Source organism: Haliaeetus albicilla, chromosome 18 (genome assembly GCF_947461875.1).
Source record: "Haliaeetus albicilla chromosome 18, bHalAlb1.1, whole genome shotgun sequence".
In the NCBI taxonomy this organism is placed as follows: domain Eukaryota; kingdom Metazoa; phylum Chordata; class Aves; order Accipitriformes; family Accipitridae; genus Haliaeetus; species Haliaeetus albicilla.
The window spans coordinates 26,067,897-26,095,831 of record NC_091500.1 but is presented as its reverse complement, the minus strand read 5'-3'; the positions used below and the strand labels follow the sequence as shown (position 1 = coordinate 26,095,831).

Genomic DNA, 27,935 nt, shown 5'->3' with positions numbered 1-27,935 from the left:
TAGTCGTTCCCCCCCACCCCGGGCGGCGATCCCGGCGGGCGGCCCCGGCGCTCCGGGGGTGGCTGCTCCGCCCGGCCTCCGCCGCTGCGCTTGAGGCCCGGCCCAGCCCTCCCGCGGTGCGGGAGCCGGGGGAAAGCGGCGATGTCCGGGCCGCCGGGGCGACCTCCTGCCCCCTCGGTGCGGCCCCTCAGCCCGGTGTCGGCAAGGCGCGGGGCTCAGTGCGGGAGCCGCCATTTCCGCGGTGACTGCGGTCAGGCCGGGGCCTTGTTCCGGAGAGATTAAAACCCGGGTGGCAAAGGAGTGGTTAGTACTGCGGCTGTAGAGATAATAATGTTGCCGAGGTCATCTGAACGTCATGGCCCCCTGCCCTTTGCCCATCCAGTTCCCTCAACAGTTGTTCCGTGCTCTCTGTACACCTCACCGGGTTTTACAAAACTAAACCCATTCTTCTAATCTGTATTACCATCTCTTTCTTTTTTTCTGGAGGAGAACCACGTGTGTGGGCCTTCACGTGTGACCTGTGAACCCTTCCCCATAGCTACAGCCCCGAACGTTTTTAGGAGCAAAAGGAGGCGTGGGTCCCTTCTGGAGATGGGCAGGTGAGAGCTCAGGGGTGGGCAGCAGGAGCAGGCAGCGGGGAAGGTGGCTGCGGCCAGGGGGGATGCCAGGGGTGTGGGAGCCGGCACCAGCAGCGGGTTTCACATCCAGGTGGGCGCAGAGCCCCTCTGCAGGGAGGAGAGCGCGGGCGGGCGGTGAGGGTGCTGTCTGACAGACCGGGTGCCGATCCCTGGCTGGGCGGTTGGAGGTGGTGGGGGGGCTGGCAGACCCTGTGTGAACAGTTGAGATGACAGCAGCGCAGGTGAGGTGTTGAGATGGGTGATGGTGAATACAACTGGTTATCTTTAATGCTGCTTCTCGTTTGGGGTTGGAGTCAAAGCTGTCAGGCTTTTCTCCTGCCTGGGTGTGTGTCTCTCCTTTTGGGAACGAACCAGCCCTGCCTCTAACAACAGAAAACCAGGGTACTACAGCTGTCACTGGGCTGTGTGTTTATGCATGTGAGATGTAACAGGAATGATTTAAAGCAGCAGTCTCTTCTGAGTAAGTGTGCACTGCTCCTGCTGGCTTCACTGAGAGGCGTGCATGTCCCTAGGAGGGAATAGGAGGGAATTTAACTCTTTTTTTTTTTTTTTTAATTTAAGAAATGTAAGTGTTCCAAAGACTGGCCTCTATTTAGATGTGGGGGCCCGGGGCATCCAGAGCTTTCTGGAGTTCCCTCATACCTTTTTTAACAAATGCATGTCTTGTTCAATAAGTGTATTTCACTGTAGGATTGACTGATGTAAAATGCTCCCCGAGGGGAGGAGCTGGGTGCGCCATGCTCCTGAATTACACCGCCAGCTCACCGTGTCTTACAAAACGCTGGGGAGTAACTGTGCTTTACTTTTAAAACCTAAATGAAGTAGTGTGAAAAGAAGCTAAGACTTACTGAATCGTTCTTACAGTCGGATCTGATGATCAATTAATTGCTCGAGGCCAGTTTTTTTGTTCCTCGTTTCCCTTTTTCTGCCTCTCCCCCCTCCATTTCGTAGCTGGACCCTGCTAGAGCCGGGGAGAGCTGCTGGTGCCCAGGTGAGGAAGGCTCCGGCCCCCCGGGCAGCGCTTAAAATGTCGGTATTCTTGCCGCGTGTTCACAATTTGGCATTTCTGCGTTCAGTTCTGTTATTTAAACTCCTCTAGGGGATGTGAGAGAGGCCAGTCGTCGGGGGGATTTTTATTATTTATTTTTTATGACGTTAAAACCCAGCTCAGCCGTAATCCCTTCTGGCAGCGGCGACCAGGCCGAGCTGCTCCACCGTCTCTCGCCTCTCCCCCGACAGCCGCCCGCTTTTGGGGGGACCCCAAACCCCTCCCCGCCGCTGAGGCTCCCCCGCGGGCCCTCGCTGCCCGCCGCTGCTCTCCCTCCTGCCAGGGGCACCGGCCGGGCGGCGCCGTGAGGGGAGCCCCCTCTGTCGTGGGGCGTTATCCCCCCGCGGGGTGCCCCGCTACCGCCGGCGGGCGGGGAGCGCCGGGGGCCGGGGCCGGGGCGAAGCGGGGGGGGGGGGGGGCGCGGCGGGCCGCGCCATGGGCTCGGCGGCCGGCGGCGCCCTGAGGGAGGCCGGCGGCCGCCGTGGGCCGCAGCTCGTCCGGGGCGGCGCAGGCTGCGGGAAGGGGCCGCGGTGGCAGCCGCCGGGGGCGGCGGAGCCGCAGCGCCGCCATTAGCGGCCTCTGGCGCGGCTGCCCGCAGGCCGGGGCTCGGCTGGAGGAGGGAAAACGCGTCCGCCGTGAGTACCGCTGGGCACGCTGGCGGCCGCGGGGGGGGGGGACCCGCGCCGGGGAGCGGGGGGGAGGGCAAGTGTTTCGGTACGACAGAGGGCTGGAGCGGGGTTACTCGCCGAGCCCGGGAAGCGGGCGCCGCCTCAGCGCGCAGGGCCGGGCGGCAGCCGCGAACGGGGCTGTCGCGGGGGCCCGCGGGTCGCCTCCCCGCCCCGCCGTCGGCCAGGCGCCGCGGGTGGGTCGTCCTGCTGCCGAGGGGCGACGCCTCCCCCCGCTCCCGCCTTGGCTTGCAGCTCCCGGGGCACCCCCGCGGCCTTCAGGAACGGACGTGAGCGGCAGCGTCGGCTGAACCCCGCGGCTTTAAGCCACGCCTTGCCCTGTGCATCCCGCTAGTTACACCTTCAGGTTACGGCCGCAGCAGAGACCGAACGGGAAAAGGCGCTCGCTGGTTGTTTACTGTTGGCGTTTCTCAGTGTTGGCAGTTTCGCTTTCAGTTCTCGGCGCCGCAGCCCTGCAGACGGGAGCGGGTACTCGTTTGGCGCGTACATAAGCGAAATAGTATGTTTGAGTTACGCTGAAGAGTCAGGAAGTAGTCTCGATGCATTAAATTGGGTTTGCTCTTGAAGGGGCTTTGCTGGTTAATTTCTGTGGGGAAAAAGCCGTTTGTGGGTGAGGTAGAGCCTGAACACGGTGTTACAATATGGTGAAAAGAAGGCTTTTACTTTTTTCTATTTAGCATCAACACGCTCTTTTACTCCAAGGCAGTTTTGCAGTTTGTATTTACATCCTCTGACGATGTCAGTTTGCCTAGACTGTAGTTGTAGACTAGAATCTAAACTAGATTATACATGTTGTGGCTCTGCAAACTGCTTGTCAGAGGCTCTCTTCAGTGATTTCAGTGGGACTCTACCGAGGTGAAACAGTCTGCAGACGAAGGTTTAGTTTATTCCCGTAGTTGAAGGTGAGAGAGGGCAGAAGGTGGTAAAGACAGAACATAAATCTTGCAAAGTAAAACAGATGTTTAAAAACAACTTCACTGTTAAGCTCAACAAGAAATGGTACAGATTTAATTAACCAAAGAAGACTTTATTTAGGTTTTGTTCAGTGGATTTGCATACGGGTGGATTTGTGCTTCCATAGGAGCTGTGTTAACTTCTGTGCATTATGGCATGTTTTTTTAACATGCCTTCCTCACTGAAATCTGTATTTTCTGACTGCTTTTTCCTCTCTAGGTTCTTTGCCTTCCCTTTATGCCTCAAAAAATTTTTCAATTAATTTGTCTGTTTTGGTCACGTTTGACAGCCGAGCTGGAATCGCAAAGATAATTTCTTATAAGTTTTGTGAAGATCAGTGGCTGAGGAAAGGAGAAGGCCTGAAATTAGTATCCCCAGTAAGGAACAGGCAGATATGTTTGCCACATCATCTATTTAAGAGACATCAGACAAATGATCTATCCATGATAGCCATTGGTGATTATTACTAGCAATGCCATGTGCTGGCAGCGTTATGCATCTTTTGGTTTGCTGTGGTTATCGAACAGGAGGCAAAGACGCTCCTCCATTCTGCAGTCACAGTCTTCTGGAAAGGGATATGTGAATGGTAAGCCAGGGGTGGCATAATGGTCCGTGAATTGTAAGCCATCGCATCTGTTGCAATTACAATTTCAGAACTCTGTCCTTAGGGGAGTCCACAAGTCCCATCTGTTTCCATTTGAAGTTAGTGTATAAAATTATTTGTTTGGATGCTAATAAATATTACATTTTCAGACTAGGAGACCATGCAAGGCTTTGTCGTTGTTTGATATTTTCACCAAGGATCTGAATAAAGGCCTGGGAGCCAAGGCGTCTGAGTTGCCATCCAGTCATTGACCAGCTGGAGTAACCAAAGCTTTTTAACCTGGATGCAGAACATTGCCTAAACATAGCTTTATGATATGCAGGTGCACAGCCTGAAAACCAGCCAAAAAGAAACTGGTACTCCAAAGTGCCGTTCTTACGGACAGGCTCTGTGTTTCTTGGAAAGTAGTACAAAATGTGGGATTAGGTCTCTAATTTAAGGTGCTCAGTCATGGTTCTCTGTAATAGTGTGCAGAGAGAAACGAATACTGCCAGAGGGCTATTCCTCCTGCCTGAGACACTATCTGGTGTCTAAGATAGTGTTAGAGATGTGCTGTTTCTTCTTCATACACGATGTGTAAAATTGTCAAAAGGTGTATTAACATCATATTTCCTAATTTTTGTTTGTTCCTGTATCAGTATTAGTGGGGCTAATAGGCTTAGAAGACTGAAAACAAAGGATCTTTATAACATCTTGAATCTACAGGATTGTGGCTCTGCATTGATTTCAGTTCAGAGTTCAAGCAACATAATCCCATTACTTTTAAAATCATAATTTGGCTTTCTGAAATAAGGCAAGATGGAGGAGAGATTTAAGGCTGCTACAAAAGAAAATTGTGGAAGTGTAGTTTAAATGCAGGCTACAGAAGGCAAAAGTCACCAGCCATGAATATTGCTGTCCTCGGACGACAAGAGAATGCAGGGACCGAACCCTCATTGCAGGGTAATTCTGTTTTATTCCAAATGTATTTCCAAATGTAATTCCAAATTACATAGAATAGATCACATTTGTTTTAAACTAAAGTGTAGGAAATACTAGCAACAATTAGATTAAATGAGGGCATAAGAACTTTTTTGCTTTATCAGCTGGCATTCTGTTTGTTCATGCAGTGTGAGGACAAAAGGTTGGATAGATAATCTAGAGGCTACTAATTCTAGAGGCTGATTCACACTTAGGGCTACTGTAGTGAAGTGCTTTTGGTCTTACCTGACACAAGTATAATGTTCTTCCTCTGAAGACTTTGTTTAAGGGAATACATACGGCTATATCTCTAGCATAGGACCTTATGGAAGGTCAGGAAATTAGTTTAACTGACAGCAGTACGACTTGTGAGATGGTGAATTACATGTCTGATAATTTGGCTAGAACAGATTCCCTCCTATCTTACTGTAATGCTTGATTTTTCTGATGGCAAACTCTTTTCTCCAAGCTATGAGACTTTATCCTCTGCTTTGAGTAATAGTTTCTCCCATTAGGGCTGCCTGCAAGGTTGCTGTAAAGTACCTCTATCTTTAAGAGTGGATTTGGGGAACATACCCAGTTACATCCAGATACAGGGTGGCCCTTTCTGGTGAGAGACCAAGACAAGTGTTTGCGTATGGCTTACAAGGAATATCTCTTGGAGGAGAATGGAGTCTGCAAACAAACAATCTTGGAAGGGTGCAGAAATCAAACGGATTATGTTCTGTGCTTTCAGACCAAAGGCTAAGTCTTGAAAACATGATTCCTGCAACTGTTCACACTGTCCTGAGTGCTCTATATTTATGCTGCCACAGAAAGAACTGGTTACACTCGGAGGAGAAACACTAAGGATGAAATGCGCTTGCAGCTAAAGTATCCTCATCATGAATAGGTACACAACTATCAGACAGCTTGGTGATGGGACCTACGGCTCTGTCCTCCTAGGGAGAAGCATTGAATCTGGAGAACTAATAGCCATTAAAAAGTAAGTATTTTCTTCTGTTACTTAATAGTGGATGGTCCAGGTTTTTCCATTCTATGGTCCGCATCACTTGGTCCTGCTGGTTTGAGTACTTAACATTCCATGCAACATTTATATTTGAAGTTGTGTTGGGGCAGCTTGCAAAGCTCAAGTTCCCTGTATCCTCCAAAGCCCCAGCAGAAGATAAAGAGGGTGAGATCTATAGGCTTATAGTGCCAGTGCTCTGCTACTATGTGCAGTCAAACACGTATTATGTATATTATTTAGAGTATTCTGCGATTGGAATCTGCAATCCCTTCCCTGCTGCTTACATGGAACATAACATTTCATGGTCTAATTTCCAGTGTAATGTTAATACTGCAGTGGTAATTAACACAATGGATCTCATTGTCCATTGTCTGTATCTTTATATGCTATTACATCTTGGTCTTTTCAGCTTAAGATTTTCTTAAAATTCCTTGAGAAATCCACTTGATTTTCTCTGCTGCTTCAGCAGTGACCTCAGTTTGTAAATGGCTTGTTTGTCCTAGTCATGGTAAGAGACAGCTGTAAAGCATTGCAGGCACCTTTCTGAAATGCCGACCATGACCCAGGGACAAACGTGTCAAAAGAGCTTTCAGTACAATGCTGTTTTGTATGAACCATCAATAGCTGGCTTTAGGAACTTTTTAAATCCTCTGTGCTGAGAGTATTTTTCCTTTATCAAACCTTGCCAGAGGCACCTTTGATTTGAATTTTGCGACGTGGTAGAAACTCAAAAATTTCAGAACAAACCGGAAGATGGTACTCTCTTAGCTTACACGTTAATGCCAGTCCATTATTAAGAACAGAAATGGCCTGGTGGCTGAAGGCACAAGACAGTAACTGCAAAAACACTGCTTAAACAAAAAAAATAATCCAGACCCCTTCACGAAATGAAGGGCTTGTAGTTCTTAAACTATTCTCATTATAAGAGCTGATTTCAAACTGGAAAGTTCCTACAGTAGTAAATAATACTGAATTATTACTAAAAGTCTGACAGATTCAGATCTTCAAAGGGTCCCTAACTCCCTGTGAAATCCAGACTCCAAGCAGTTGGGTATTTTTGTAAGTTTAATATGTGCTCTTCGTGTGTGTGTGCGTGTACGTATGAGCCTTTGTCCTGTTTGTCCTGAAGCAGAGAGTTATGTGTGAAAGAACTAAGTCATAATCAAAATGCATATGAACAAATAGGACCATACGTTACACACAAATACTATGTTCAGAACTGTATTCTGCCTTAGGAGAAAACAGATCTGCCACGCAGTTTGCTTCTGTTAGAGCAGAGCTGCTTATAAGGTTGAAAGGAAAAGCAGAATTTGAAAAGCAGTTGGCATGATAGATGCCACTTGCAAGGAGAAACATGAGGAGCAGTGAAAAAGGAAGAAACACAACTTAGAGGGAAAGGTATTGAAATTACAGAGAGACCAAAATATAGAGAAGAGGAGCAAGAATATGATAAAACTGGAGACCCAGTGAAGTGATTTAGTTTGGTCTTCATTAGATTCGTTTCAAAACCTAGTCTGAGTTGTTCATAACTGTCGTAACCCTTGTTCTTTTTACAATTAGACTTAACTCCACCACATCGTATACTGGAAGGAAAAATAGCATGCTCTGACTTGGTGAAGGCTCTGAAATTTTTGCAACAAGATTTATACACGAAAAAAGGCAATCCTGTGTAATAGTAATGCTTTTAAGTTCTATTAGAGTGTACCTTATCTAGAGATGTAAAGTTTTTTGACAAAGGAGATTACACCTTATATTTTGATGGAAGAACTGAATTGTTAAGATGTAATGAGACTTATGGGTTTAAGACCAGCTGATGTTAACCATGTATTAATCATTTTTTTCCCCTCTACTATTGCAGAATGAAGAGAAAGTTTTATTCCTGGGAGGAATGCATGAACCTTCGAGAAGTTAAGGTACTTGTTTAATTCAGTGGTTGACTTTAAATTAGACGATCCCTGTTGCATTTTGAGGTAGCATCAAATTCTTTCCACCCCTTTTATCAAAAACTCCCCCTAATATGAGCTGTGCCATATGGCATTACAGTTCTGTTTCCTGGCTCTGCATTTGAACAGGGTGTCTGTAGTCTTATAAAATTCTGTAGTCTTACAAAAAATCATTTGGTTGTAGAGAGCTGCTTCCTGCTTGCTGTGAGTGGTGTGTAAGTGAGAGAGCTTTCTTATCACAAAACCTGGAGTTGATTGGTGTTTGGTTTTCAGAGCTTGAGAACACATGTCCTTTGCACAGCAGTAACCTTTGTGCATGCAGTTCTTTCTGGATAGTTGGTTTGGGGGGAGACATTTAGCATGAAATTCTGACACCAGCAAAGCTTTAGGGCTGTGTTCTAAGGACTCCCTTAATTTCTAGTCCTTGCTATCACTGTTGCAAACATGCAGAAAACCTAGGTCACTTTTCTTACAGTGCCACATATTGGTACTATGTTGCTACAGCAAGAATGAACGTAGAATACACTGAAAATCTAAAAGAAGGGAGAACGAAGACCCAAGTATGCTGATTTTGGCTGCGATAGAGTTAATTTTCTTCATAGCAGCTTGTACGGGTCTATGTTTTGGATTTGTGACCAAAACAGTATAGGTAACACAGGGATGTTTTAATTATTGCTGAGCAGTTCTTGCACAACCTCAAGCCTTCTCTGTTTTTCACACTTCCCTGCCAGCGAGTAGGCTGAGGCTGGGCAAGAGGCTGGGAGGGGACACAGCCAGGACAGCTGACCCCAGCTGACCAAAAGGAAATCCCATACAACATCATGCTCGGGGATTAAAGCTAGAGGAAGGGGGGGACATTTGGAGTGATGGCGTTTGTCTTCCCAAGTCACCATTACACATGACAAAGCCCTGCTTTCCTCGAGATGGCTGAACACCTGCCTGCCAATGGGAGGTAGTGAACGAATTCCTTATTTTGCTTTGCTTGCAAGCACAGCCTTTGCTTTGCCTATTAAACTGTCTTTATCTCAACCCACAAGTTTTCTCACTTTCTGCCCTTGCAATTCTCTCCCCCATTGCACTGGGGGGGGGGGCGGGGGGGGGAGAGCGGGGGGCAGGGATGAGTGAGCTCAGCTGCCCACCAGGGTTAATCCACAACACTAAGGAAGAATTTGCAGGGTTATATTTAATCATAAGTCTAACCTGACTATTGCCAGTGCAAGTACAAGGAGAGTGTGAATTCTGCTAGTTGGAAGTTACTTATAGAGAAAATGCAATTGTTTTGGTGCCTACTGTGATGCCAGATAGCTGGCTTTTGAATCACCAGTACTGTACATGTCACTGGTAATACTTGGAGATCTGGTCTTTGTTCTCAGAGCTGCCTGATTATTTAAAATACTGAAGAGTTTTGGAAGCCAAGTCTTCTGCATCAGTGAAATAGGTTTTTTTTCTTTTTCATTAGAATAAGACCCTTGTGAAATCCTGTTTGTATTTTCTGTTTCTAGTCTCTGAAGAAATTAAACCATGCCAATGTAGTAAAGCTGAAAGAAGTTATCAGGGAAAATGATCATCTGTATTTTGTGTTTGAATACATGAAGGAAAATCTTTATCAGTTAATGAAAGAAAGGTATGTAACAGCATCACCCATTCCCGAGATAAAATAATTACTTGCGTAATGTGTTTTTAACACCCGTGTTACTTTTCAAAGAACTGTGGATCGTTTGTTTAGGCTTAGATCACTATGGCTTAAAGCTGTGTGCTGCAGTAGGAGCTGTGGTTGTCACCTTTGAGCATATCCCAGACAGTTTAGTGAGACTTTCCAGTGCCTCTTCCCAGATTAGCCTGGCAGATAAGTAGGGTACTATTTTGAGAGTTAGGAACTGTGGGCTTTTAACAGCCCTCACCCTGAAGAGGCATTGATTTCTAGGAAAGTACTCCTAGCAATGCTTTTTCTATTAGAAGGTGGTGTCACCACCTCTTCTGTTATGGCTTCCTCAAATAAACGATTAAATAAAAAGTGGTTGAAACGATAATCATGAGGGGTCAAATTCTGTATTGGTTCTAGGAATTTTTTTTCCTTGCAATTTGAACTCATGTGTCCAAAGACTGCTTATTTTATTTGTCAGCATTCTCAATAAAATCTAGCATTTTATATTTGCTGTAGCATTAATAAAGTCTTAATTTTAGCCTTTGGGCTATGATAGCATCCTCCAGAGGATAATTTGGGGCAAAATAGCTCCCTGCTTTGAATTGTTCTCTGAGGAGGCCATTTTCTCTCTATGGACCATAGAATCAGCTTGGGAGATGTCAGTAATTTTACTTGATTTAACAAAGTAAAGTTACTGTTATATCTCTGTGAATACTACATAAAATACCTTTTTAAGCATAAAAATACTTATTATGCATGCACAGGTATAGAACAGTAACTAAATTGGGCACATATATGTGGATGCTGATATTTAATTATATGGAGTGATAAACCTTGAGAAAATTGTTCAAGTACATAACATACACACCAATTATCTTTAGGAATTTCTTAGGAATGCTTGATATATTACACCTCCTTATGAAAACAAAAAGGGCAGATGTCTGTAAAAGTGTGCTCCACATCATGTTCTCTACGGTTTAGCCAGGCCTTGGATTGGTTAGACATTGTATAAATCGAACCTTTAAGGATGTGATTTATTTGCTTAAGTCTTGGTTAAAATTGCCAGTCTTGCTGGAAGGGACTGTAGAGGAAATATGATCCTCTTTCTGCTGTAATTAAAAAAATAAGCAAGCAAATATGTAAAGCTGACTCTAGTAGCTGAGCTCACTTCTGAAATATGTGATGGTCAGTTTTTTTGAGAGGAATCGAGCTCAGGAAATTGAGTAAGGCCCAGGCCATCTTCTTCATTCACTGTTAGACTTTTTCTGAATAAAATTGTCACTGATTGCCACCCCAGCCCATCTCTACTGTGGTTTGACATGTGCAGAGGCAGCTGGTACAGAGCTGTATGATCAGAATCCTCTCATGGTAAGAGGGGCTATCATTAAACCGGCTGCCATGGCTGATCTTCTTGCCTGAATATTATGAGAAAAGCCTCTTGTTTTCAGTGGTAGCAGATGAGACTGTTCTTTCAGATAACAGAAGAGAAAGAAGTAGCACATCAGCTGTTAGGTAATAACAAGGGAAAGTCAAAAGTATGGCTTGTATATGCTGGAGAAAAGAGGCCAAAAGAAACTGTGCATGAAAAGCACTAAATTAACATGAACCCTTGCTATCTTGAGTAGTGTGCCTCATGACCTGAACATGTTAAGATTTGTTCAGTTTGGCCAATTTTATTTTTTACTCTCCCATTCCCCCCCTTTCTTCCCCCCCCTTTCTTCCCCCCCCTTTCTTCCCCCCCCTTTCTTCCCCCCCCTTTCTTCCCCCCCCTTTCTTCCCCCCCCTTTTCTTCCCCCCCCTTTCTTCCCCCCCCTTTCTTCCCCCCCTTTCTTCCCCCCCTTTCTTCCCCCCCTTTTCTTCCCCCCCTTTCTTCCCCCCCTTTCTTCCCCCCCTTTTCTTCCCCCCCTTTTCTTCCCCCCCTTTTCTTCCCCCCCTTTTCTTCCCCCCCCTTTTCTTCCCCCCCCTTTTCTTCCCCCCCCTTTTCTTCCCCCCCTTTCTTCCCCCCCCTTTCTTCCCCCCCTTTTCTTCCCCCCCTTTTCTTCCCCCCCTTTTCTTCCCCCCCTTTTCTTCCCCCCCCTTTTCTTCCCCCCCTTTTCTTCCCCCCCTTTTCTTCCCCCCCTTTTCTTCCCCCCCCTTTTCTTCCCCCCCCTTTTCTTCCCCCCCCTTTTCTTCCCCCCCCTTTTCTTCCCCCCCCTTTTCTTCCCCCCCCTTTTCTTCCCCCCCCTTTTCTTCCCCCCCCTTTTCTTCCCCCCCCTTTTCTTCCCCCCCCTCTTCTTCCCCCCCCTTTTCTTCCCCCCCCCCCACGTAGTCTTAACTTGATGTCATAATACTCTTAATGTAATGTAATACGGCAGTTCTGCAAATACTGTGTAAATTTTATTGGAGAAATAAACTACACAAGACTGCTTAAAATATATCTAGCAGTTTTATTGTCATTGTTACCTTTTATCTTTTGTTCATTAGATGGTAGCATAAGCTAATGCGTGAACTTAATCATGAATATTTATTTCTTCCCCTTTCTTTTATCCACAGAAACAAACTATTTCCTGAGTCTACAGTTAGGAATATTATGTATCAGATTCTGCAAGGGCTTGCATTTATCCATAAGCATGGTAGGTTATGTTTTAGCTGTAAACATTTTGAATTAGAGTAAGATAGTGTCTGTGTAATTTTTTTAATGAGTACACTAACAATTACATTACTAACTTTGATAAAAGGAGTGATCAAAAGTATGGCACTATATGAGAGATTCAGATTACTGAAAATATCCATATTTTATAGTTGCCTGATATTTTAGTCTGGAGGTTTGCTCAGTTCCTTTTCTGTAGATTTCTACTGTCTCAGACTGGCAGCTGGCCACTTTCTAAAACTCATCTGATGTTAATGGGCACATTTCTTGATAGATTTAGAGGTCCCCTGAGACTGAGAATAAAGGAAAAATTACTCCTTTTTTCAAGGTACACACAGATACCTGAATAAAACACACACTGTCTGTAAGATACACTTAAAGTCATAAAGTGTGAGTGACAAACAGCTTTCATTGCATGGCCTTCCAACTGATTTTTACATGATAAAATGATAAAAGCTAAAGCTGGTGTACCAGCCAGTAGTAACAAGACCCACTTAACTAATTTAAAAAATTATTTATTTTAATGTTAACTTCCTCACCATGTTTTGCTGCTCCCTGCAATTCTGCCTGCTATATACACTGTAGTGTACGTTGCTGGTCAGCTCTTGGGGTTATCAGAGGAGAACTAACATCAGTGGCCAAAGTCCTGGAAGTGAAAGGCTTGTAGGACCAGCATTTCAGTTCACTTGAAGAACACATTTAACTTTGTTTTGCAAAACATTTTCAAGCTAATGACTTTACTCTCTATCCTAATGGGGCTTGGATACTCTCTTGGAAACCAAACTAGAAATCCCAGTCTGTTCCAGTGAGATACAAAATACTGAAGAACAGAAGAATAATATGGTTTATTTGCAAAAATCTAAGCTGCCTTTTCTTAATAAATTGTCAAATGGATCACAGCCTTTCGAAATACCTTTTCCTGCTGTTGAACTTAATATAGGTATAAAGAATGAACAATTTTGTGTCAAAACTAACTGTCTTGTTCACTGACCTGCTACACGTTAGACTGATATTTCTCTCAAGATGTTGCAAATCTGTAGTTAAAAAGATCTGGAAGTTCACGGCAAGCCTGACAAGATGGTCTTGATGGTCTTGTGGCCCACAGTGTAAGGCTGGGTGTCCCAAGATTCTCTCTGCAACAGTTTTGGAAAAATCACGTGAACTTTTTTTCCATCTCTTTATTTCTCTGTTCTGCACCTGTATGGCGTAGAAATGCTTGTCAAGTAAACTTCTTATGTTCTTTGTCCATCCAAACTCTGAGTATCTTTTCATATTTGAATACACAACCGGTTGCTCTTTTTACAAGTTTGCCAAGAAATAAATTGCCTCAAAAGCATTCTGTTGGTACATTGCATGTCTGTGCAGCAAAATACAGAAATGATTCTACTAAATGCTAAAAACAACCTTGATTACTCTGTCTGGTACCTTCCATAAAGAGGCAATAGTTCAAGCTGGCACCAGAACATGTACTTAATACCTTTAAGAAGGGCATAATCTGCTGGTTGGTAGAAATCTACAGCACTGTGTCTTCAATGCAGTCATGCATTAGTCTAACAAACTAAAGTTAACAGGATATACTGGGCAATGTAGACACATGCTATCTGAATGTTTATTCTGTTCTCTGTGGGAGCATATTCAAGGCCATGCAAAAAACGAAGCATGTTGGAAGGTCTCTGAAAAGGAGGTCATAGAGCTCTAGTAAGGTACTACAAAGGGAGCTGTATATAGGAAACAGTGGTCTCAGATGCCTGCAAGAAAGAAGCATAACGACAAGTTTTCCAGACTAAGGTTGGAAGCAAATTTCAGAGACAGTAGTCAGTAATATTCTAGCCCTCTTCTCTCATTTGTATTGAAAGAGCTTTTGCCCAATGCTCATTTGTGATCAAGTTTTGCTGAATGCAGAGAGCACTAAAAAAATACACTGAGATCCTCTGTCTGATAGGGCAATGAGTAACTGAGTGCTTGCAGATTATTGTGTTCTCAGATTTTAAAAGTTTCAAAGTGCAAAAAAATTACCTCATATTTTAGTTTGTATTCTGCTTAAAAGAACTTTTGAAGTAATTTTTTCGATGTCTTCATTGCACAGTTTCCAACACCGTTAGAATGAAACTAACATTAAAATGGTGTAAATTTTTTTATGTAAATTTTTTTCAAGTGTCACTTGAAAGGGAGCTGTCTGACTGAATGCTCTGAATTGTTATAAGGTAGTCAACTTGTGCATACTGTTCTTCACAGTCTGACTGAACAATCATTATACTGACTAGCTCTGTTGATCACTTAAGACTTTGAACTCTGTGTTGTGCTATTCAAGCTTCAGCAATAAGAACTAAAGCAAAACAATCCAGGTGGAAAATAAAGGCTATAGCTGGGGGTGGCATTGCAATGCACATCAATATTTCATTTGAATTTTAGGGTTCTTTCACAGAGACTTGAAACCTGAAAACCTCCTTTGCATGGGACCAGAACTCGTGAAAATAGCAGACTTTGGCTTAGCCCGAGAAATCCGATCTAGACCTCCTTACACTGATTATGTATCCACAAGATGGTAAGTGCTAGTATTCGCATACATTGTGTGAAACTTACAGTCAAGCCTTTGAAGAAGTATTAAATTTGTGCTGCATGTAATACCACTTTTGATGCCTCCTATTTATGAAACTTTTATTTAAGCTTGGCATAATTCAAAAAGCTACAGTTAGTGTAAGACAGTTTACAGATGGCAGCCGCACAGGAACAAAGAGGGAGCCTGATAAGGCAGGTGGGACATGCTGGGGTTGCTGCATGTCAGAAAGGCATAAGAGAGCTTACAAGAGCTTATGTAGGTTTTAATTCTTCATTCTAGAAAAAAAATGAAGTCTTATGTATAGGATGGGAGAGGATAGGAGCTTTTTAAGGGATGTTCGCTCTTAACAGCAAAGAATGAATAGCTGAATGGTTTCATGTATGCCTGTTTGAATCATGTTGATTGCTGGGATTTGTTTTTTCTTGTTTTCCTCTCTTTTTACAGGTACAGGGCTCCTGAAGTCCTTCTGAGATCCACCAGCTATAGTTCTCCAATAGATATTTGGGCTGTTGGTTGTATAATGGCAGAAGTTTACACACTGAGGCCTCTCTTCCCAGGCGCCAGTGAAATTGATACTATATTCAAAATTTGCCAAGTCTTGGGGACACCAAAGAAGGTAGCTAAAGTGACGTTCCACACTGCAGTAATACTAGAGGTGTTCTACAATACAGAATGGTACAATAGCAGTAAGCATAAAAATAATCAATTTTCACTCTTACTGCTGTTGTATGGTATTGATCGCTGATATAGTAAACTAAATTAAAACTTATTTTCTGTGAAATAAGCATTATATAATTATGCTATAAAACCTGACATTTAGAGCAGGAGAAATAGACCCCTGAACGGCAAAGAAAGTCATTAGACTGTGATTTCATTAGGCAGATATTTCATTTTCTCTTGCATATTGTGTATAAATCTATGGTTTAAGGGACTAGAATTTAGAATCATGGCAAGACTCCTATCTCCTGATTCAATTTGTGCCTTTGACTTGGATGTAAAGCAAGACTTAGCTCTCACCAGAGGCTTGAGGTGAAAATTTCTAGTGAAATTTTTAATATAGCCTAGAGTAAGCTGGAGACAGTCTGTTACTGATAGAGGAATATATGCTAGTGTACTTAGGCACTATGATGTTTTACAGCTGAACTTTCTTTGTGATTGGAAATCTCATTCTTCCAGAATGACTGGCCTGAAGGCTACCAACTTTCAGCCTCCATGAACTTTCGCTGGCCTCAGTGTGTACCTAACAACCTAAAAACCCTCGTACCTAATGCTAGCAGTGAAGCGGTGCAGCTCATGAGAGACATGCTGCAGTGGGACCCCAAAAAGCGGCCAACAGCTAGTCAGGTTTGGGTTTGTCTTCTTTTCTCACATCTGCATACAATGCTTCCTTTCACTGCAAGACACCTTTTATAGCCAGTCATTTAACGGTTGCTCAGGGGTACAGTTCTAACAAGGAAGAAGAGCAGAAGCCAAGAACAATTTGCTGGACAAAGGGGAGTAATTAAAAGAGAGTAATCAATCTTGTGCATGCAACATGAACTGCATGGGGTGTGTGCTCAATGATCAAATGTGTGACTGCATTGTGTATATGTACACCTGAATTACGTGTAGTGCAGTCACTGTAAATAGCAGCAGAGTGAAGGTAGGATGTATGGCTGAAGGCTGTAATGCTGCTCTTTCATTGCTATTGATACGTGCCACAGAATCACAGAATCATTGAGGTTGAGAGTGGCCTCTGGAGGTCATCTGGTGCAAGCCCCCTGCCCTAGGCAACATGTGCCAGTGTTCTGTCACCCTCACAGTAAAAAGGCGTTTCCTGATGTTCAGAGTGAACCTGCTGTGTTTTGGTTTGTGCCCATTGCCTGTTTTCCTGTCAGTGGGCACCACTGAAAAGAGCCTGGCTCCGTCCTCTTTGCACCTTCCCTTTGGGTGTTTGCGTACTTTGATAAAAACCTTAGCTTCTCCGGGCTGAACAGTCCCAGCTCTCTTAGTGTTTCCTCATAGGAGAAATGCTCCGGTCCCTTAATCATCTTCGCGGCCCTTCACTGGACTCTCTCCATTATGTCCATCTCTCTCTTCTGCTGGGGAGCCCCAAACTGGACATAGCACTCCAGGTGTGGCCTCACCAGTGCAAAGCAGAGGGGAAGGGTCACTGCCCTTGACCTGCTGGCAGCACTCCTGCTCATGCAGCCCAGGATACCATTAGCCTTATTTACAGCAAGGGCATATTGGTAGCTCATGTTTAGCTTGGCGTCTACCAAGTCCTTATCTGCAAAACTGCTTTCCAGGTGGTTGACCCCAGCATGTACTGGTGCATGGGGTTGTTCCTTCCCGTGTACAGGACTTGATATTTCCCTTTGCTAAACTTGAGGTTCCTGTCAGCCCGTTTCTCCAGCCTGTCCAGGTCCCTCTGAATGGCAGCATGACCCTCTGGCGTATCAGCCACTCCTTCCAGTTTTGTGTGGAGGTGTTGAACAGTATTTGTCCCAATATTGACCTCTGGGGTACACCGATACCTACTGGCCGCCAGCCAGACTTTGTTCCACTGATCGCCACCCTCTGGGCCTGGCCATTGAGCCAGCTTTCAGTCCACCTCACTGTCTGCTCATCCAGCCCAGTGTTGCCTGGATAAAGCTAGCTTATGCAAGGCAATTTGCAAGCCAGTTTCAGCTCAGTTGCACTGTAGATATGTCCCAACATCCTGTACGTAAGCATAGCCCAGGTGGTCCAGCTGATGTTGATGGTAGCCACTGATTGCAGAGATCAGTACTGTCGTGGTTCAAATCTGACTTCATATCAATAGGACCATAGCTGAACCTTTGTGATTATATCAGACCTTCAGTACAAATTGTAATAAAAAGCTTTAAAGCAGTTAAAAAGTAAAATAGGTGAAGAACTCTCAAAGGTAATGAAAAGCAGAAAATACTAACTATAACTTGGTGTTAAGAGCCATTAAAAAACGTTTTACAGTAAGGTACAAATATGGTGAGGAATCTGAGCAGTGAGAGGTCTTTGGGAGGGGAAGATGAGTATACCTGAAACAGCAAGATGGGCAGAGATGAATCACATTTACTGACAACTCCTTAATTACTTATAAGACAGAATAAAGATACTTCTACCAACATATCTTCCAAAAAAGAGAGGCTAATTTTCATAAGGGTTATCTTTCACTTGATTCAGTCTTGGAACTGGAGAATGGAATGGCTGGGATGTCTCTGGGGTCATTCAAGTCTTGATGGCCGAATCTGTGATGACAGGTGTGCATGTGTTTGCACATGCACATGCATACACACACATGAAGAGACAGCACATAAGGAAATGTGCTAAATGCCATATACCTGGTTAAGTATCTTTACTTCTGCAGAACCTTTTCCTTTTGTGCAAGTCCACAGAGGATTTGATAACTCGGTATCTGTTCAAACTTTTCTACTATTGTGGCATTATTCTGAAGTGGATTGTGCTCACTAGAATCTAGTGCTGAGAGATGGGTCTTCTGCTGTTTCCCACCCCAGATAAAAGGAAATTAAATTTGTACCCTCACATAGGGCTGGAGTAAGTTAAAAACTTTGGTGCCTTAAGTTGGATCCTAACATCTTCATTATGTTTTAGGCACTTCGATATCCCTACTTCCAGGTTGGGCATGCCCTGGGCGTTCAGGAGCTGGGGAAACAAAAGGAACTGCATAATAAATCGTCTCTGCATATTAAGCCAGTCCCTCCAGCACAACCGCCTCCGAAACCTCACACCCGCATTTCGTCAAGGCCTTTTCAACAAAGCCAGTCTTCTCAGCACTTGGTGTACCCGTATAAGACGGACAACTCTGGGGCTGAGCATAGTAACTACTTACAGGAGGACAAGTCTAACCAGGTTCTTCTGCCTGCAATTCACAATAAGGTTCCTCAGCAGGTAAAGGTCCATCTAGCATAAGATACACTTTGTGGTATACCACTGCCTGATTTTCCCTTAATTGTGTTTGTTTTTCTTGTTCTCTTTCAAGGTTCTTGTACTTTACTGAAAGGACAGGAATTGCGAATAAAGAATAGTTACAACTTTCTGCTAGAAACTGGAAGTTACTCTATTGAAATCTAAATCCAATTGCTATAAAACAAGCCAGTCAATTTCTCATTTGAAAGCCATTTTATGCTTCCCTTTGTTGTAAAGCACCACTTAAAGGATGACACTGTGAATTCATACGAGTAAAAAAGATGTACAGTGGTCAGAATATTAATGGAATTGATGCCAGAGAGAAAAGTATTAAGCTAAATAGTATTGAAATGAGGGGGATGGGGCTATTGCCTTCATCCATTTAAGGCATCCAGTTTATGTGACTGAGAATAATACTGCCTTTGGGCTTCTATACTGGCCATGGAAAACAAGAGAGTCTTCTTTCAGCATAAGAACCTACCATTTCTGTTGATTGTACAAGGAGACTGGATTCATAAGATAGATGATGAGAGCAGACAGTGCGAATTCTGCTGCTAAGAGATCAGTCTTAAGTAGGGTCTGTATTGACCATATACAGAGTAGCACAAGGTTGAAATGTGCTGATGAGCTTAAATGGCTGAAGAGACACAAATTTGTACCTGTGCTGTCCTGCAAGAAAAATAGATTGTATAAATGTCTGGGCACAGGCTTGTGGAAACCTGAATGTGCGTGCAGTTTGTACTCCCAAGATGGGTCAAGAAATAAAAACTGAGTGTGAGGTAATTGTTTGGGAGGTGTATAGTGAAATATAAATAGAATTGGAATTGAGACCTAAGAAATCTATTCTTCTGTCAGGGCAAGATACTTTATTACAGGATGAAATGCAGAAGATATGTAATAATGTCTACAGGCTACAGATTGTGTTAGCATGTTTAATGAAAGATTAGGATTCTGTTATTACAGCTCTGCTACCACTATTACTCTTTGAGGCAGGGAAAAGAAGTCCTCTTTGTTCTGTCACCTGGTTTATGGTGTAAGCGCATGGTTTTGTTTCTTTCCAATCTTTATAACAGAAAACATCTACTGGGACTGAGCATATAAATGGTGAACTTAAGCAAAAAACTAGGCGAAGATGGGGACATCTTGCTAGAACAGTGAAGAGTTCTGAAGACTGGGATGACTTGGAAGACCTTGATTTCAGCTCTTCTGTCACGAGGATGGACTTGAAAAACAAGAAAAGGCAGGGTGATGAAACTCTTTGTAGGTAAGTTGGTTTCTTTTATGTCCACGTGCTATTTGGTCTTACTTCCTTAGGCTTTGCCTCTTTTTTCATAATGTTGCTCTTTATGCTTTCTGTGGATCTAGAAACATATATCCAGGCGGGTAAAGGACATGCAGCTTGTCTCTCTCCTGCTTTGCCTTGGCTGCTTGTTGAATGCTGACCTTCGAATTGCAACACGTTTTTTGATGCACAGTGCATACAATTCCGTGTTCATTTTTCCCCACTGAAAATGATGCTTAGCTTAAGTCTTCCCAAGTTAATCATTGAATATGTACTTTCTATTTCACAAATGAACCATTTTGACATATTCCACACATATAAACTGTTTTGGGTGACTCTAAGCTACAGTTTCCATGGATCATACACAGTAGAGAAAAACTTACTGATTTATAAAAACTTTAAAAGCAATATATAAGGGAACTAGAAGCACAGATCTGATTTTCAGGGGCACTATGGCTTCAGGCTGAAAATATTCACTGTTGTCTGTGTGTTTATGCTGTAGCAAATGCAGCGTGAGGAAATGATTCCTGGAGATGGGATGGAGATGAGAAGGCCAACTGTGGATAAACATACGCTGTAAGAATTGGACTAAGTGTGGCAATTTTTGGTTTATAGATTTGAAAGCATTTTGGACCTGAAGCCTTCGGATGCTGTAGGCTCTGGCAGCAGTGCACCTTCCCATGCGACCTTTCCCCGGCAGGACACTCCCACATTGCGAGTTTCTGCAGCAAAGCAACACTACTTGAGACATTCTAGGTATCTGCCTGGTTAGTAAAAATACTTCCTTGTTTTTCTTCCTGTAATTCCAACAGCAGTATGAAATAGCCATTGGTACATTAGGCTTTATCCTTTGAGCTTGTGGAGTGGGGCTACTGCTTAAAGAAAATGAGGAGAGCAAGAGCTTTGCTAATGTAGATGGCCATGATACAAACTGCATTCTAGCAGTCTAGCAACTGAGATGAACCCTGCTTACAAGAAGGGGACAGGATTGTTGGTGGTACTTCCTCCTGCTGGATACTCTCTTATACCTTAAAGTGTGTTAGAAAATGTCTGTTGATGTGCCAAGCTATTCACTGTTTCCCTGAGAAGGGTAAGACTGGTCTTCTAGGCTGGAAAAGAAAGTCTCCTATGTTTACCTCATGAGTATATAATACCATGAACAACAGAAGCTAACTAATAGTGGGAATTTACTTTGCTGTAGCTTGGAGTTAAATAGAATGCAAATCCATGTCTCTGTAGAGGAACTGCATGCTTGTCTTCATGTTAACCTCTGCTATGCTGAGACCAGCACTGGGGCAGGATGAAGTACAGGAAGCGGACAGCATGTCTGCCTGTATTTAAAATGACCTGAGTATAAATGTATCCCGTTTCATAATTTGTGTTTACAAAGGCAGTGTTAGGTGTTCATTCACTTGTAGTACTAATACTTCAAAATTAAATAAGTAAACTAGAAGGTATTGTGATGGTAAACTCAGTCTTTTTTCCTGAAACAATTAATTGCAATGACTTTCAAATTGGATCACTTAAGTAGAGTTTTGGTAGCTAAAAGTTGTGTTACTAGAGGAGGTTGTAAAACACATTGATCCCAAGCCTGCTTTTGCTTTACCATAAATTGTGAGCACATCCTTGCATGTTAGGTACCCTGCTTAAATATGTGATGTTTATTAAATACAAATAATATGTGACATATGAACAAACTTTACTGCAAACTGTTTGAACAATCTGTGGTTTCAGTAGATACACCAAAGAAGGGTACAGTACTATGAGAAATGTAATCTACCATTATTTACTCTCAGGTTATCTGGTCACTGTTAGGCTAAAGGCTGTAAAATGCCATGTTTGATATGAAGCATAGATTTCATTTACGTTGCAAGGTTCACCTTCTGTGACTTGAGAATATTTGCGGCCTTGATGTCAGGATCCTGTTCCTTGACTTAAGCAGCCACTGATGCTAGTGGAATTACTTACACTATTATCTTTGAGGATTAGGGCCTATGACTAGTCATAGCATTGCCATATGAGAGGATGGGAAGTAACCCAGAGGCAGCTTAAATGCAAAAAGGTTTTGGTTTAGTTCATTGAACTGGACATTTGCTCTAAGATTGTACATCACATGGAATGAATGCAAGCCTGTGTAACAACAGAGATTTCAGGGCAGTAATTTCTGCATTTTTGCAATAGGAATAAGCACAAGGAATAGCATAGTCTCCACTTCCAACAAAGAGTCTGTTCCGTCTAATCCCTGGCCCAGTTCTGGTTTGCCTGGAAAAGCTTCCGCTTTGGGAGGAAGTATTAACAGGATGAATTCAGGTAAGAAGCTGTGCTTAACACTCTGAGAAAAGATAATGGGTGATGTCTCTGCAATTCCAGACAGCTGTATTTTGGGATCACCCATTTCTAATACATTGTCAGCTCCGAAGATATTTGCTACCATGTCTGTTCTGTCTGTCAAAATCAGTTATGAGCACTGTTCCTTGGATTTGGAGACTACCTTAAACTGAAACCTAGTAATTTCTTCTAATGAATCCCCAAAAGTCTGGTTTGAAGTACCATGTGCATAGAAGGTTGGACAGCTTAGGTCTGTTCAACCTGAAATACTTCATCTTGCCTTCAGTTTCCCTCATCAGTTTTTCTAAGTCATATTTTCAGGTTTACAAATTATTTTAGCCCAGCTGGTGCATAAATGACTGTCTGGAAGCTGGTCTAAATTGAACTAGCTGTACACACCATTTTTCTCTCTCGTTATGTGAATAAAGCAAATAAAATCTATCATCATGTCTTTTAAGTGATGCTGTTTAAAATAGTGAAATAATTGTAGCTTTAAAAAATTCAGACAAAAAGCAAAACTCTTCAATTTTTCTTCTTCAGGTTTTTGGGGCATTTGGTATTTCAGGTATTTAATCCCTATTATTTGATTTGAAGTAATTAATTTGTAGATTTTTACATTAGATTTTACCAGATATACTTAAACATGTTGATGTTTCTAGATTGTATCTATGTATTTCCTCTCTAAATCTTTCTTGGCTTCAGGTTTTCATGTGTTGTTACAGTTTTGCAGTGCGGTACTTGTTTTGCATATGTTGTTATGAAAACATTTGATTGAGAAAATTTCTGTTGAATTTTGGCCCAAAGAAACATTTTTGGCCTTTAGAAATTCTGGTTTAAAAAATAAAAAACTTAAAATTTTGGATGTAATTTCATCAGAAAATTGTTCTTTAAAGATTCAAGGTGGGAGGATGTTGTAAGTGGCTAAACTACATGAGAACCTTTATGTATGTAGCATATGTCTCCTTCCTGGCTCTTCTACAAGTTTTTGCTGCTTTTGTAGCTGCATAGGATATCATTAGATTTTTCCCTTTTTTACTTACTATCATAATTTCCCACAATATGCTTTGCCACTGCTCTGCTGCTCTAGTACATTACAGCATATGTGCGATGGATCTGATCTGTGCATGTTAATTTGTTTAGAGTCCATCTGTGCTATGACTCTAGACTGTTTTATTTATAACTATTTTTGTTCCAATTTCTACGGCTGATCCAGGTCAGTCAGATCTGTTCCTGCTCATCTTAGGGACAAGTTTTGTAGGTGACTTTCCAAATTTGGAACATGAATCTGTCCCAATTTATGAAGTTGTACTCTTAACTGGCTTCAGTAGGAGCTTTGTGTAGCACCAGAGTCCCAGTCTCACTGCACAGAAATCAAGAGTGAGTATATTCATAGGACCCAGCTGCTGAAAGTTAAACGAAATAATTCCAACTGAAATGCTAAGTTTTGAAAGCTTTGAGAAACCTTGAAAAAGCTGAGATGTCAGAAGGGCAATTTCTGCTTCTTTCTAAGAGTACAATTTGTACTTGTTTTCTATTCCTGATGCTGGCAGTCTCCTGAATGCAGCTATGTGTAGGATCTGTGGATTTCTAGTGTCTTCAGTGAAGTTCTTGTTTTCATCAGTCCGTGATCAGGCTTGATCTTGAATATGACCCATCAGTGCACACCTCTGTCATCTGTTGATAATGTGGGAGATCCATTGTGTTAAGCTCAAGTGTTGCTTGCCATTTCTTTCAGGGCCCGTAGGATCAAGCGGTCTAACTAGTGGTTATATCCCTTCATTTCTGAAGAAGGAAGTAGGCTCTGCTGGGCAGAGGGTTCAGTTAGCACCAGTTGTGGATCCATCTTCTAGTAAGTATCAAATTCTATTAAAAAAGGAGGCTTATTTCCTGAAGAAATAAGGATCTGGACCTGCATCCAGTTGCTGTTCTATGTGGACAGCTACTCACTGAACCTTTATCTCATGGCATTTTCTTTTGTCCCTTAGATTATGCTCCTCTGAAGTCAGTAAGACCCCATCTTGGACGGCCATCGTTCAATTCACCTACAAAAAGCACACCAAGGTTAATGCCTCTCCCACCACCAGCTCAGCCGATCCACGGGCATGTTGACTGGTCTGCAAAGTATGGTGCTCACCGGTGACGTGTGGAAATACTCTCTAAACCAGTGCGTGTTTCCCATGAAATGGTGGCTCACATGAGACAGTTTCATACTGCTTTATATACCTGTAAATTTAAAAGAAACAGATCTTCTATGAACGAGACGTTTTGAAGGGGTTTTTTACTTTCATTTGTATTACTTTGAATGCAATCCTGTACCTTTTTGTATAAAATTGTTTTGTTATATAATTGGGTCCAGTTATTTTCATAAATCGGATACATTTTGTATATATGGCTTTTAGGGGGTTTGGCATTTTTATACGATAAATTTTTATAACAAACGTTTGTAAAATTTAACTTTTCCTTTATTAGATTCAACTTTTTATAAAAAGTGGATAAAAAAAGCAAAGTGGTGCAATATTGCAGTGGAAGAGAAATACTGAGGAAGGGGCATTCGTTAGACATTTTCTGAAGTTTATGTGCTAAATGAGGCTTTATAATTTCAGTGATGCCACACTTCTGTTGTCCTATACTCATTTGCTTTGTAATGACATCAAAGGAATGAGTGACTAACAGTCTAAACTCTCCTTTGCAGTTGCTGAGAGACTGCTGAAAGTCAGTGGGAGGCTTTTTTTTTTTAATTTATTTTTGCCTTTAAAAGGGTTTTGTTGGACTGCTGTCCAGCTTTCCAGCTTTTTTTTTTTTCTTTTCCTTCTACCAAATTTAGGGAATCTTCTTGTTTGATGAAGGGTGAATACCCTTCTGTAGATCTGTTTTCTGACACAGCGCTCTTTTGTCCTGCTTCAAAGTTGCTTCTTGGCATTGTTCAGTATGAAACAGAATGTGGACCTACCTCCATTAAATTCATTTAAATGTTCTAATGTTTTCTAAGGAGAAAAATCAGATTCAGTTTCTTCTTTACTTGTTGTTGATTGGAATATAAGATCTGAAGACATATTTAAGACAGTATTAACGTTATAAAGCTGGTTTCAGAGTAACAAAGTATTAGTGACACGCCAGCAGCAGAGTTTAAGGAAACAGTATCTATGCAGCTGACTTCTTAATTTTCACAACTGTTTTAAATCACTTCTGGGAAAAAAAATCCAGAGGAAATGAGTCAGTTTAAGCTTACTTCAGTTCTTTGTCACTTACTTACTTCATTACGTCTTCACTTACAATGTGAAGAATATGTCAGCTTCTGTAAATAAGGCCCCCAGGCTCTACTGGATAAAATGGGACCTTACCTGGTCCTGCTAAAAAATGTTCTAAAATTGTGGCTGGTTTCACAGAAACTGATACAGCTCTTTGAAGAGCAGTTTAACTCAGTTTGTAAGAGAAAATGAGTTATCGGGTTATAGAGAAAAGAAAATAGCCCCACAGTCTGGTTTAATTCTGCACTGGAAAGGAGTGCCAGAGTCCAGCCATCAGCAAAAGATTCATTTAGATCACAGCCAGCGTTTGGCTGTTCCTGCACCTCCTTCCACAGAAGGAAGATAAAACAGTACAGTACTGTGGGAGAACATATTTTATAGCTGCGTTTTGGAACAGCACTACCAAAGCTGAAGTGTGCTGTGAAAATGCATCTTCCTGCAGAAGTGTACAGAAATACTCACCTTTCTGAGCTCCTTTGATGAACAGATCAGACAAATCATATATTTATGAGACTTAAATCCAGCCTAAAGGGATCAGAGCAGTTCTCAGTATCTGGCCATTTCGAAGGAGCTGAATGGCTGGTGTGTCAGTGAGATCCTGTCTGGGGGATCTGCTGGCACCCACAAGGGGCAGCCACTGTGGACTGGAGACTGACAATGCATGCTGGCCTCTTCAGTACTTCCCATGGAGAATGTGTGGGACTTTGAGGAAACTGTACCCTAGAGTAGGCTGCTGGCTCAGTGCTACCTGGGGAGCCACGAGGAGCACTGGTCAGTGTTTGCTTTTATGGACTCAGTCCACTGTGAGACAGTACAAGACAAAAAGGGAGCAAAAGGGTCTATGCATTAAAAAAAGTATGCGTGTAAGACTTACACATGCCAAGGACATGTTCTGTGTCCAGCTACTCCATTTTTTGTTCATAGCAAGTACTAACTCCAAACCATATCTAACTGCTTCCAAAGCAGTAATGCCAATGCCTAGCAGAAAAATAAAGCAGCCATTCGATTTCTAAAGCACACACTGATGGTGTCTTTGGCTAAGTGGAAAGGGAAATATGTATATTTGTGTTAGAACTGGAAAGATAGTTGTTTCTCTTGGTGGAAATAAATATCTGTATTTATGTCTAGATATCATTTAATTTATTTTATCAGTGAATAATTGGTCTCAAGAGGGAACACCCTGAACCTCTCCTAAGTATCCCTAGACCTAAGTAGGCAATTTAACTAGTCTGTGCCATACGCTTAATTCCTGCTAGTGGAAGCAGGAGACGAACAAGTCACGACAACGGGCTGCTGAGGCTTAGATTCATCCTACCTAGCTGCAGGCACCTAAGTGTGAGCTCCTTTGTTGCAAGCCAACTCTTTAAACCGGTGGTGAGTGAGAATCATCTCAAGAGAAATTCAGCTCACCCAAGAACTTAGTAGCCCTCTGGAGATGCCTGGGTCCCTCCACTAAGGATGGGGACTACTCCATGTGTTTAAGCTAACACAGAATGAATCTGAACCTGGCCTGTAATCTCTGAGCCTTTATGAGCCCTGCAGTGATTTTCTTGACTATGGCATTCAGGTTTTGGTCAGTCCAGCAAAAAGATTAGAAAAAGAAGTAGTACTTTTTTTTGGCATATCTCCTCTTTCCAAAAGTAAAGCCTTTATTTTGGAAAAAAGCTAATAATCTTGATATTCAGAATCACTTCTGCTAGTTTTAACTCAGTGGGACAGAAAATCAGCAAAGTATAATGGCAGCACTTGTAGCTTTTACTCAAGCAAATTCTTACTGAAGTTGGAAAAAAGTTCTTTTTGAGTAAGGACTGAGTTGATTGAGCTATGTATTTTACTGTGCTGTCTCGGTACACAATACAGATACGGAAAAGATGTAGGTCTTTTTTACACTGAAATATGGACAAGCAACATTATCTTGAGAATTTATCATATGTAACCTACTACTATGTGTTTTAATATGTACCAGCATCTTCATGCAAAATGTTTTTAGAATTCTACTGTTTACATTTTCTCAGGCTTATGCATAACATGTTATAATGACTGTTGGAAATAAAGGAGCCTGACAGTGGACTCGTTCACCTCTGTAATCCAGATTTTCATAGAAGTATTGTGTAAGTGCCATGACGTTAGCAAAAAAAACCCCAAGCCAGAAAACCTACTTCCATGGTATTTCTGTATCTAATGAGGCTGTTGATATGAGTAGGATGTTCCATAATGTGAGAAGGAAAACATATCTCGAAAGAACATTTTTGAACTTATGTGGAAGGAGAAGGTGGAATTGTCAGAGTGAGTAAAGACATACCGGTTCTTGTTTATTCAGTGTTTTTGTTCAGAAACGTTACAAATGTTTGTTTCACTCCTGTGTCTCCTGCCCAGAATAAAGTTACTCTTGAAATACTGACTGACTAGAGTCTTGATGTTCTATTCATTTTTTAATAAAAGCACTTTAGTTTGGCTTTTGTTTGTTTAGTCATGAG

General features: G+C 42.4%; 2 protein-coding genes across 8 annotated transcripts in view; both read left to right on the top strand.

The window, feature by feature from the left end:
• LOC104317661 (glutathione S-transferase 3) overlaps nt 1–27,935 on the top strand; it is a 113,708-nt gene that overhangs the window by 73,328 nt on the left and 12,445 nt on the right. The gene's annotated exons all lie outside the window — the stretch shown is intronic.
• On the top strand, nt 60–27,859 carry CILK1 (ciliogenesis associated kinase 1). Of its 7 annotated transcripts, none has more exons than XM_069805947.1 (15): nt 60–303; nt 487–599; nt 5,627–5,875; nt 7,758–7,812; nt 9,345–9,466; nt 12,020–12,099; nt 14,529–14,661; nt 15,121–15,292; nt 15,853–16,020; nt 18,286–18,582; nt 19,674–19,864; nt 20,498–20,649; nt 22,064–22,192; nt 23,946–24,059; nt 24,196–27,859. In XM_069805947.1, exons 3-15 carry the CDS (start codon nt 5,775–5,777, stop codon nt 24,348–24,350), a joined length of 1,869 nt encoding a protein of 622 aa, XP_069662048.1. In that variant the 5' UTR covers nt 60–303; nt 487–599; nt 5,627–5,774; the 3' UTR covers nt 24,351–27,859. The 7 variants fall into 7 exon arrangements, 6 of the variants coding, with proteins under 6 accessions (XP_069662048.1, XP_069662052.1, XP_069662047.1 ...); XR_011328641.1 differs by lacking the exons at nt 60–303; nt 487–599 and adding exons at nt 2,096–2,321; nt 22,751–22,775; XM_069805951.1 differs by having other exon boundaries at nt 60–599; nt 5,706–5,875.